The sequence below is a fragment of the Crocuta crocuta genome, unplaced genomic scaffold (assembly GCF_008692635.1).
Source record: "Crocuta crocuta isolate KB4526 unplaced genomic scaffold, BGI_CrCroc_1.0 scaffold65, whole genome shotgun sequence".
Classification (NCBI taxonomy): Eukaryota; Metazoa; Chordata; class Mammalia; order Carnivora; family Hyaenidae; genus Crocuta; species Crocuta crocuta.
The window spans coordinates 1483179-1495926 of record NW_027530683.1 but is presented as its reverse complement, the minus strand read 5'-3'; the positions used below and the strand labels follow the sequence as shown (position 1 = coordinate 1495926).

At 36.2% G+C, this 12748-nt stretch overlaps 1 protein-coding gene across 1 annotated transcript in view; it reads left to right on the top strand.

Annotated features, from left to right (window-relative positions):
* TTC6 (tetratricopeptide repeat domain 6) overlaps positions 1–12748 on the top strand; it is a 184353-nt gene that overhangs the window by 156041 nt on the left and 15564 nt on the right. The window contains exons 27-28 of the mRNA XM_077769243.1: positions 2432–2551; positions 7848–7921. Of these exons, the coding sequence (XP_077625369.1) occupies positions 2432–2551; positions 7848–7921 (194 nt within the window). The remainder of the gene's footprint in view (positions 1–2431; positions 2552–7847; positions 7922–12748) is intronic.

The window sequence follows — 12748 nt, the reverse complement described above, 5'->3', positions numbered from 1 at the left end:
TTGAGATTTCTCACTGGCCAGCTGGTCTCAGTCTCTTAGTGTTCTGTCCCATCTTCTTGCTTCCCTTTCTCTGTTGCCTGCTTGTCTTCCTTTATTTCTCTCTACGTCCATAGTCAGTGAAGCATTGCTTTAAAAAACTACATCACATTCCTGCTGTTCTGTGTGGATACACTCCTCCAATCTTGAAATTTGGACAGTTAAATCTGTTTAAAACGTTTGGGGATTTAGAAACTTATTTGCTATGGAAGGGAAAAAGTTGAGAACAAGTTTTTTTTACCTAAGAGACTGCAGAATTCCTGGTAACCAGTCCATCAAGTTTCCTCCAGAAATGTTGACAAATGAATAACTAATTTTTAACAAAGGAGTTGTTAAGATTCTAAGAGCTAATTAAAGGATCGTTTATCAGAGTAACCTGCATAGCAGGTGTCTTTGACAACTCCCTCCCCACCCCCTTACCTGCCTTTTCTGGGTAACTCTGAAGCCACGAACAATGGGCTAGGTGGGGGCAGGGAACTCCCAGTTTTGTTATCTCTGATATGTAACAAAGTCAGTGTTCTATGAATGGGGAAAATGAAAAACTACCTAGAGACCTAACTGGGATAATAACATTTTTGGGATAATAACATTTTGGTTATTTTAAAGCTGCTATGTACCCAACACACATTTCATCCAACTGAGTCATTTTACAGAGGAGGAAATGGAAGTAGGGAGAAGTTAGAAACACATCCAAGTCCCAGAGAGAGTCGAGACCTGCACTGGTATTCACAGGGTTGTTTGCTTCTGGTTAACAGTCTTCAGGTGGCTTTGTAAAAGCATGTGACATCCAGCGTGTGGACCGGATGTCATTTAACAGTGTCACCTCCTCCCTATTTGTCTACCTCCCTGTTTCTCAGCATTCCTGCCATCACTAGACTGAGAAAACCCAAGTATCTTTCCGTAGAAAATGCACTTAGGCATTCTTCCAAGATATACTTGGAAAAAAATTTAAGAAAAGGTGAATTCCACTTTCTACCATCATATATTAATATAAATAACAGTTACCACTTACTTGGGGCTTATTGGGTGACCAGCACAGGGCTAAATGCTTTACCAACATAAAATCGAAATATTTTTAAGTGGACTTTTACAACAACAATATGATAAATTATTAATATCCCAATTTTGCAGATGAAGAAACTGAGGCTTAGTGTTAAGCAATTTTCCCAAGACTGAAAAGCTAAGTAATAATAGCAGAGGCACGATCCAAATCCTGCTCATTGACCTTCATGAAATCTCGTTTCCCAGCTTTTATTTCCTCTTGTGTCACATATTCAGCTGCTTAGTGGATCCCTAAGGCATCTTACAGATTTTACATTCTGTTATTCTGTGAAAGGAAAACTGCTAACAGTCTAGTTTTGTTTTTGTTTTATAAGTATTATGAATTATTTTTACAGCCCTGGCATAGGTCCACTGATAATTATGTCACTGTGAACATATAGGATCTTTAATTATACAGTTCTTTTAGATATGAGTGCCTAGCAGTGATACACTAGAGAAGGTCCAATGAGGAAATAGCAAAATAATACTTATTTGCATTTTCAGTTAGTATGTGCTACAAGCATATAAAGTTTGGCCCTTTTCTGATGAAACCATATGGCTTTTTTTTTGACAAAATATTCAGCAGGAAAATGAATGAAGAGGTTTAGCTCCAGTACAAATTGGGGATATTCCTAGTACCTGGTATAGAGTAGATGACCAGTAAAAACTCATTTAGTCGATGAATAATAATAATAATAAAGATTAAAATAATGGAGAAAGGTACTATGAGTTGATCATTTCAGTTTAGACTAATGTCTTACAAAACATGAGTATGCTTATCAAAGTGCTTATCAAAAGAATGATTATTTGTTAGTGTATTAAAATCTATTGACATTGATTCATGATTTACTCAACAAAAATTTATCTAATTCCTGTTATGTACAGGCACTGAACTAGTTACTGGCTTTACAATGGTGAACAAAATAGATAAGCCTTGCCACCATAAAACTTAGGTTTCAGTGAAGAAAAAGATAAAACACTAAAAAGAAATTAAATTTTAAAAGATAGCAAGTGCTCTGCTTTCATGTCAGTAGTCATTTGATGAAACTACTGAGGTGGGGGAAGGGTGTTGCATTCCTTCCTCCCAAACCATACACAGTAAAAATGCTTAACATGATTCACAGATAACATGTGAAAAGTGAGCACAGTGTGGACTATTTATTAAAGCATAGCAGTATCTATAATACTTAGTTAAGGGGACCCTTTAAATCTAAACGATCATTTTTGACCATTAATGTAAGTCACATTAGACCTGATGTGAGGTCCTAGTTTGGGCATGAATGCATTTGTTCATAGGCAATGTAGTAAGGCTCCAGAGTTAGCTCTAGGTTGTAAGTGGTTATTTTATTTTTAGGCATTAACAGATTATGGAATTGTGCTGCTTCTTGATGCTGGAGAAACTGTGAAGTTAAATACCTTCATCAATCGTGGACTCATCTACATAGAGTTAGAGCAGTATACTTTTGCATTGGAGGTAAACCTTGTTTCCTTGTAAAAAAAGAACCTACTTGATTTTGCATGTTCTGTTCTGAAAACCAGTGAACAAGTTTCTTTTGGTATCAAATGGCAATATTAATGACGAATAACAACTTTAGCAGGAATGTATTGAAGTACTTTGAATGAATAATAGAACCTTTGCCAAGAAATAATGTATTTTATTTTGTTTTGATTACAGGTAAATAACTGATATGTAAAAAAAATGTTTCTGATTTGATGAAATATCAAGGCACTCACCTCCCCCCCCAACCCCCAGAATGATCTTGACTACACATAAAACTCAATTATTTGGCGAATAGAATGATTTACATATTGATTTAATTTACTGCTCAGTGCTAATTCTTTCTCATTCACAATTTTTCTCATTCTTCATTGGCAATATAGCAAAATAAATATGTTTTGTTTAAGGTGGAAAACAGCTGCTCAAAGTAGGCCACTAGGAGTAGACTTTTAAGTTAGTGGAATCAGGCACTCAGAATTGCAATGGAAGATAGCATCTGTAGTGTATCAGAAGAGAAACAGGTGGTTTAAAATGTATTTTAATAATTAATTATTGGGGCACCTGGATGGCTTAGTAGGTGAAGTGTCTGACTTCAGCTCAGGTCATAATCTCGTGGTTCATGAGTTTGAGCTCTGCATTGGGCTCTATGCTGACAGCCAGGAGCTTGCTTCAGATTCTATGTCTCTCTCTCTCTCTGCCCCTTCCCTGCTTGCTCTCTGTCTCTGTCTCTCTCAAAAATAAACATTAAAAATTTTTTAAATAATTATTATTAGTTATAATTAAACAAAATTCACCATTATCGTTTTTATATTATTTGTATTTTGTTTTAAATTAATTTTGGAATTGATATAAAGCAAAAATTAAATAGCAATTTGAGGGTTGTAGTTAAATAATGGCAGTTTTGCTTTTGTTTCTGAAGAACCACAACAGAATATTACATAGTGGAGTGGTCCCTAATGTTTTCACCTCCAGACATGGCTTGTATTATTTCTATGCCTGACAGTCCTCTTTTGAGATTCTGCCCCCATAGAATTACTTATTGTTAAGGATGCATCTGAGAAACCTTATTCCAGGCAATTTATACTGTGATGAAATTCAGTTTCAAGATTTGAACTCCTTCAGGTTTTGGTTTTGAGATACACCATTCAGAATTCTCTCAGGTAGGTGGAGCTCAAGAACTTCTTTGTTTGGAGTAGGCAAGTAAGCTCTGGAACTCAGGGCAACAGTATTGGGTGGAACAAGTGAGGACAATAGGGTTTGGGAGCAAAGTACCTCAGCTGTTGGAGAATTAAAACAGGACCCATGTTATCTGCAAGTACATATTTATTTAGTACTTAATAAAATCTTTCAGCTAAGAAGTACTGGGGCAAGATTTGAACTCAGATCTTTGTTGATTCCAAATCCTATGTTTTCTCTGAAAAGGCAAGTAACTGGCATTGGCATTGAAGCCATGGGAATCATGAAGACAAGAGTTACAGTTCTTGAGGACCTCATGGTCTAATGGGAATCATTCTAGACCCTTCTCTTTCTTTACCCCTTATCTAACTCACGAACAAGTCCAGTCAGCTGTACTGTCAAAGCATATTTTGAATTCATCACTTCTCATTTTTGCCACTACTGTCCTTCTAATTCAAGCCCAAACATCTCTTCCGTGGACTACTTTAGTAGCTTTTTAACTGGACTTTCTGCTTTTGCTCTTGTTCCTCTACATGCTGTTCTTTACACAACAGCTAGAGAGACCTCTTAAAAATGTAAAGAAGATAAGTTATTTCTTTCTTCAAAATCTTCCAATGGCTTCCCATCACACTGAGAATAAAATATGAATCCTTGATGATGGCCAGCCAAGACCCTACATGGTCTGACTGTTGCCCATTGATCTGACTTCATGGTCAAATGCTCTTCTTTTCTTCACTCAAGTCATTCCACTCTGGCCTTTTGCTATTCCTTAGAAATGCCAGGCTCCCTTCCTGTCTCAGAGTCCTCACACAAGCTGTTCCCTAAGCAAGCACAGAACACTCTTCCCACTGATCTGTCTGTGGTACCTACTCTCCATTTAGTTTCTCCCCTAATGTGGCCTTCTTAGTCAAAAAGACCATAGATTAATTAAAATTAAATGTTTAAAAAATTAAAATAACTCAAAATAAGTCTGGAAAAGGAAAACAAAGAGACAGAAAATAGAGAAAAGAGCAGAAAACAAATATTAAAATGGTAGACCTAAATCTAATCATATCTGTAATACATTAAATAGAAATGGTCCAAATATACCAATTAAAATAATGAGAATGTCAGATTGAAATTTTTAAATACCCCCAACTATATTCTGGCTATAGGAAATATACTCTAAATGATATAGATAGGTAAAAGTATAGGAAAAAGCTTGCTCTGAAAACACTAATTAAAAGTAAAAAAAAAATATTTTTTTATGTAGTGTAAAAAATTCTATTAAAAAAATGCAAGTTGAAAAAAAACCCAGTGAAACTATATAAGACTTTTAATAATAAGAGGGCTAGATAAAAACAAATGAACAAACAAAAAACAAAGAAGAGAAAGCAGTCTTAAAACTGCTCAGGGAAAAATTTTTAGTGGGAGTGGTCGATTAGTAGTGAGGTTAAGTAGAATGAGTACTGAAAACCTATTAGTTAATTGAAAGCTGGAAAACCTTCATAAGAACATGTTGACCAGGAAGTAGAATGCAGCATTTAGACGGGCATTGTTTAGGAAGTTAATAGTTAAGCTGGTTGGATTGAGAACATTTGTTTATCCCTTTGTCCTTTTGAAAACTTACCAGGAAGACAGTAAAGAAATAAAAAATGTATAATTCCCCAAAGTTCAAGATAGTGGAGAAGAGCTGTTCATGGCACCCAAAACCACTACTCAAGATTTTAATACCCCAAACTTAAAAATAAATAAGTAGCCAAGAATCCTACAATTTGGTGAAGTAAAACAGAGACTAAAACAAGCAAATGCATGGCCATAAGTATATGGAATGGTGTCAGGAGGAGTAAGGTGCAGCCTGGTGCGGTGGTGTAAGATAGCTAAACATTATCCTATGGCGGAAGTTAAACAGGATACGATACTCATGTTATTTAGAAATTGGAAAGTAAATAGCAAAAACAAAAAACAGCAAGCTGTAAAAACAATTGCCTCTGGGGAGTGAGAATCAGGTAAGGAAAGGGGGAGCAAGGAGTCACTGTAAGATTTGCAAGTTTTCTAGTTTTATTAGACCCTATACACTGTATATGAGTCACTTTGATAAGAATGAAAATAAATAAATAACAAATATCTTTAAAGGCAGATCACAAATTACAAAATAAAATTGGTCTTATTAAGCAGCAAGAAAAAGTTGAGGGAATGTGGAGACATGGCGGCCATTAGTTTTGACCATGCTTTGAAGATATTCTTGCAAGGACAGGAACTAGAGTGATAAGGCCATGTGTAGTTGGCGGGCGGGAGGATTGAGGGAAGGCACTTTAGGGTGGAGACAAGTATTAAAGATACAGAAAACAACAGGACTATGATGGAGCACATATTCAGAGGAGACAAGAGAGAATGAGGTCCCGGCCCACCCTTTGACACAGAAAGCAAGGGAGTGTGGGTGAGTTTACAAATAAACTCATCAGTGGAGGGAATGAGAACTGGGACTTTGCTTTGTTTATGAATGACTTGGTGTGGTTTGTTATTTATGATCTCAATATTAGAGAAAAGATTAATGCAGATGAGAAAAAGAATACAAATGCTGTTAGGTTTATTTTAAGTAATGCTAACAGTCATCATTTATGTCTATATGCCTAATTACTATATAGTATAATAATGGTTATATATATAAAGTCAGGTTGACATTTATAAATTTTATATGATTACAAAATGGAACTTGGTATTCTCAGCCTGTTGAGTTTATGATCACTCCCCACAACTCCTCAAATTAATAAGAATGTTTGCAACAAATCTCACTTACAAATCTGCCTCTATTTTAGCCAAACAATCCTTCTAGAGGAGTTAGCTAGCAGCATATTTGATTAGACAATAACTTTCTTATTTTCTCCCAAATGTTTCCATTTAGTGTCAAAATATACTTCAGGAATATAAGTGGGTAATCCACATTCACGGACTGGTCTCAGTGACTAATGCCTTCCTCCCCCCATAGGATTGCAGAATGCTCATTTCACCCACTACTCTATCTTTCGTCCCCATATTTGCAGACAACTCATTCTATCCCCACAAGACACCTAGCTTCCTCCCTCTGGCACAGGTCATGATCTCGTCTGTAGAAGGATTGTGGAAGAAAGATGGGGAGGAGATGAAAAAGGGGGAAGAGAGAAGGAGAGGGAGACCATCTGTTAAGCTTAGTCCCTCTCCAGCATCTAACAGAGGATGATGTTAGGGCCACAGAGTCAGGACCTCTTGCAGACCCAGCACTTTTAATTCTCTTAACAACCTCTTCCCCAGGGTCATTCAGGTCTATCTGAGCTGACTTCCCTAACTAAAAATCATGGGGTTAGAGTTTACATTACTCCCTCTCAGGAGGCTTCTTGGATTTCTGGACAAAATAATACACTTCTTCCCAGAAGTGTGGATTCCAAAGGTAAGAGCAGCCTTAGCCAATCCACACAAAAAGCCCAGTTATATGCTTTAACGGGGCCTGGGTGTCTGCTTGCCTTATAGACATGTAATGCCAAAGTTTGTCTCCAAGTGAATTTCTCTTTCTATCTAGATGGGGAAATATCTGGTGATGTGCACTCAGAAAACAAAACAAAACAAAAGCAAACAACAGTAAAAAGAAAGCAAATGAAATGCCTCCTTACACACATCAGGGCAAAACCATAAGACCAGTAACATAAGATTCTGAGTGAGTTTTCAGTATGGGTTTCCTCTGCTCCATCCATTCTCACTAGCTATGAAACTAAAAGGGAAAAAAAAGTTTTAGGAAGGTGTGTGTGTGTGTGTGTGTGTGTGTGTGTGTGAGAGAGAGAGAGAGAGAGAGAGAGAGAGAGAGAGAGAAGCAGAGAGAGTGGGAGACACAGAATCCCAAGCAGGCTCCAGACTCTGAGCTGTCAGCACAGAGCCAGACGCGGGGCTCAAACCTACAGACAAGATCATGACCTGAGCCAAAGTCAGAAGCTTAACCAACTGAGCCACTCAGGCGCCCCAGAAGATGTATATTTTCAATGCTTTTGTTAAGTATGTTCATAGTAGAACCAAAGTTAGAAGGAAGTATAAGAAAGCACAGAAGATAATGTTGCAAAATTAACAAAAACCCGTAAAACTGTTTCAGGATTTTAGACAAGCTGCGCTGATAAGCAAGACCAATGTGAACCTTTGTCAAGCCACTGCCATGTGCTATCACAGGTACGGAGGGCAACATATGTTGACATGAAAGCAGGTAGGACCATCCAATTTATAGTAATGATAGAAGAGTAGAAGAAAGAGAAGAAAATGCTGTTGAAGTAACAGAGTACAAAAATGGAGAGAGACACAAAGCCTCCCGATAAAGAAGTGGTGGGCACACCACCACTTGTGTCATTAGCACCCTTCAACCTTCTAATAAGTGATTTAGCCAAGTATGCAAGAAAATACCTGTATCGTGGCATTAGGGTACCCACTGATTTAAGCCCACTTACTAGACAGGACCTTGGTAATATGCTGAGTAAAATCATGCATAGCTTGAAATAGCTAAGAATCAAATAAAATTAATTAATTTTGTTCATAAAATGGAACTACCTTTTAAAAAGCATGTTTCTTGGAAGAGAGGGTGATTTCAAAAAATAATATATTTTCAAGACTATTTTGCATTTAGAAAACATAGTTCTAAATCTAAAACTAATTAATACAAGACCAGTAAATATCCACAAAATACAATAAAATCTACCAGAAAACCACCATATTACTAAAACATTGTTACCTGTTTCTGGAGTTCATATAAAAATAGACAAGTTATAGAAGGGGAGAAAAGAGCAGTTACATAGGCTAAAATACAAAAGATGATCAGTTAAAAACTTACTTAGATAGTATTGGAGTAGATATGTTTTGTTAACCAAAGTGTTTCTACATGTACATTTGGCATCTAAAAATTAATTTCCGGTCATTTTGCTTTTAAAAGCATAGAGGTTCACACATGAAGATTTTAATGGAGAATAAAATGCGTTTGATTAAGTGATAGTTTACATCATTATTTTTCACGTCCCTTTAGGACATAGGTAGTACAGCTCCATTTCCCTATGAGAGTAAGGCTTTTTTTTTTTTTTAATAAGCATAGTACTATAATAACTGGTAATTGTGAAAGGTATCACTGCATTAAAAAGCATTTAATTTTATACAGACAGCAAGACATAATCACACCATTGTCTATGTTAGTCCAGCAACCTTTGTATAACCTATCTCTTTAGGTAATTGTCATTCTTAAAAAGAGATGGACTAATGATGACTGATGTGTTTGTTTTGGTGGGTGAATGCAGACCAAAAATGTCTGAGGTCATTGTATTCTCTTAAAATTAAAAAAAAAAGACTCCAAAAATTTCTCTCAACCTCATTCCTATGTTTAGCAACTATTAGAGACAGTAAAGTTCTCTTTCTGTCAGTTCCCAATCTCTTTTATGAAATGTAATCACTGAGTCTATATGGCAGAGCCTCCTTAAGCTGATACTGCTTTGCAATTCCAAATAACCCAACTTTCATCAGCCGACTGGAATCTCTTTTGTCCTTTAATAAAAGTAGAATTTAAATCAACAGTAAAGCCCTGATAACTCACAGTCCCAATTCCATGTGGTTTCAGTTTTAGTGAATTTGGCAATAAGGAATGTTTAGTGATTGGTTATATTTATTTCAGGAAACGTAGTTTTGCTTTTCAAGGTACACCATAACATACTTTCACCACAGTAGCATGGTTTCTAAGTATTGAGATTCATTATTGATGTCTTAGAGTGGGGAAAGTAAAAGTTTTTTCATTTGGAAAATTCGTGGAAAAAAAAGGAATAAATCTTTAAATTTTAGGACTTTGATCTTTGAACTCATGGGGTTGCAGACTTTTGAAGTATGCCTTTGTATATCTCTGGCTCTCACTCTTGTGGTTGCTAGGAGACAACATTCCTGCGGCTGAATATCCTACTTGTTGTCCAATTTGGTCACTAAGAGTGTTATGGTAGAGTTAATTTTTAGATCTCTTTGAGAAAGACACCTTCAGATTTTTTTTTTTTAATGCCACAGAGAAAAAGCCTGATTTACTGAGAGTTATATATCCTTTTCATTTTTTACTCTGGTACATTTATTTTATTATTCTTATATTTGCATAATATTTTTGAATCCTGGACTCTGCAAACCACATTCTTTAGTTTTGGGAGGTATTTATGATTTATTTGTACAACTCAGGAGGGCACATCTGGTCACGTATGTGATTAATTTGAAAATGCAGTGGACCTTTGTGTTTGTGGCCTCACCTGCACGCTGAGCACATGGCCCATAGTTACAGACATTGTGATGAAAATCATGCACCTTCCGCAGTGATCACATTATTTTAAATTTATAAAAGCACATTTTATTTTAGAAAAACCAATTTAATATGCTTTTATATATATTTGTAATTGATGCTTAACAATTTATGTCTTGATTAATATGTATCCTGATATAACATAGGTACTCTACCACGTTTTTCTGTGGTTTAATTACATGTGATTACTTAACAAGAGCATCAATCTAGGATATTGTGTGATACTTACTCACATCTTCAGAAAAGTGGAATTGCTATTTCTATAGTGGTATCTGTTTCTTCCTTTTTTTTTTTTTCTATTTTTATGGAGGTGAGGGGCTGAGAAGTCTGGTTTTGGCACTGTCACCTCCTCTGGACTTAGTTTTTAGTCATTGTCACCTGTAAAGAACTTGCTAGGTGTCTTTCAAGGTCCCTTTCCAAATTTAAGCTTTAATAATTATTTTTTTAGTCTGAATAGACTAGGTGCTCATTAAACTTTAGTGCTGATAACTAGATAGGTATAGAAAAATAGCTTCAATTTATTGCCTCATTTTTTCCTTTTAAAATTGGTTAATTTAGGGGCATCTGGGTAGCTCAGTTGGTTAGGTATCTGATTCTTGATTTCTGATCAGGTATGCTTCACAGTTTGTGGGTTCAAGCCCCATGTTAGGCTCTGTGCTGATGGTGTAGAGCCAGCTTGAGATTCTCTCTCTCCCTCTCTTTCTGCCCCTCCCCAGCTCATGCACTCTCTCTCTCTCTCTCAAGATAAATAAATAAAATTTAAAATTGGTCAGATTATACAAAAAGTGAGGTTGTATTTTATAAACCATATATTGGTATACATACTCACAAGGGATCTTTAATTTCCTTCTGTGTATGATGCAGTTTGGATGTTAATATACTAGAATCATTTCAATAATTTGTGGGGAAAATATGAGAGAAATGGGATTGCTATGGAAATTGCAGTTTACATAATTACCATAAATGCATCATAAGTAAACAGCTTGTTACCCATAGATAGAAGAACTGAGCATAACATAACCTATCAGCTAAATGCATTTTATACAGAATTACTATGGTCTAATTATTCTGGATAAAGAATTTGTTATCCAAAGCAATCTTGAGGAAGAAGAACAAAGCTGAAGGTATCACAATTCTAGATTTCAAAATATACTACATAACTATAGCAATCAAAACATTTTGGTATGAGCACAAAAATAGACACTTGGACCAATGGAACAGGATAGAGAGCCCAGAAAGAAACCCATACTTGTATGATCAATTAATCTACCAAAAAAGAGACAAGAATATACAATGGGGAAAAGACAGTCCCTTTTTTGAGACAAAGTCTCATAAAGGCTGTTGGACAAACTAGATGGCTACATGCAAAAGAATGAAACTGGACCGCTTTCTTACATCATACACAAAAATAAATTAAATATGGATTAAAGACCTGGAGTGCCTGAGTAGCTCAGTTGCTCGAGTGTCTGACTCGATATCAGCTCAGGACATGATCTTGTGGTCATGAGATCAAGCCCCACAATGGACTCCACGATGAACATGGAGTCTGCTTTGGATTCCCTCTCACTCCTTCTCTCTTTGGCTCTCCCCCATGTGTGCACATGTGCTCATGCTCTCTCTCTCTCTCAAAATAAATAAATAAACCTTAAAAAATGGATTAAAGACCTGAATGTGAAGCCTGAAACCATAAGAGTCTCAACATAGGCACTAATCTTCTGGACAAGTCTTAGGAACATTTTTCTGGACATATCTCCTCTGGCAAGGTAAACAAAAGCAAAAACAAACTATAGGGACTATACCAAAATAAAAAGCTTTGCACAACAGAGGAAACGATCAACAAAACAAAGAAGCAACCTATTGAATGGGAGAAGTCATTTGCAAATGATATATCTGATAAGGGGCTAATATCTAATATATATAAAGAATTTATACAACTCAACACCAACCTCCTCCCCCCAATTAATTAAATCAAAAATGGGCAGGGAACTTGTATATTTTTCCAAAGAAAACATACAGGTGCCAACGGGTACATGAAAGATGCTCAACATCACTCATCATCAGGGACATGCAAATCAAAACCACAGTGAGAGATTACCTCACACCATTAGAATGGCTAGTACCAAAAAGACAAGAAATAGCAAGTGTTGGCAAGAATGTGGAGAAAAGGGACCCCTCATGTTGCACTGCTGAGAATGTAAATTGGTGCAACCAGTGTGGAAAACATTAAGGAGTTTCCTTAAAAATTAAAATTAGAAATTGCATATGATCCAGTGATTCCATTACTTTACCCAAAGAAAACAAAAACATTAATTTGAAAAGATCTATGCAGCCCTATGTTCATTGCAGCATATTTACAATAACCAAGATATGGAAGTAACCCAAATGTCCTTCGATAGATGAATGGATAAAGAAGTTGTGGTACACACACACACACACACACACACACACAATGGAATTACTCGGCCATAAAAAAGAATGCCATTTGCAACAACATAGATGGACTTAGAGGGTATTATGCTAAGTAGAATAGATCAGACAAAGACAAATGTGGAAGTTAAAAAACAAAACAAATGAGCAAACAAACAGAAACAGACGCCTAAACACAGAGAACAATTGGTAGTTTGCAGAGAGGACAGGAATGGGGAATGGGCAAAATAGGTGTGGGGATTGGGAGGTACAAAGCAAAACAGAAG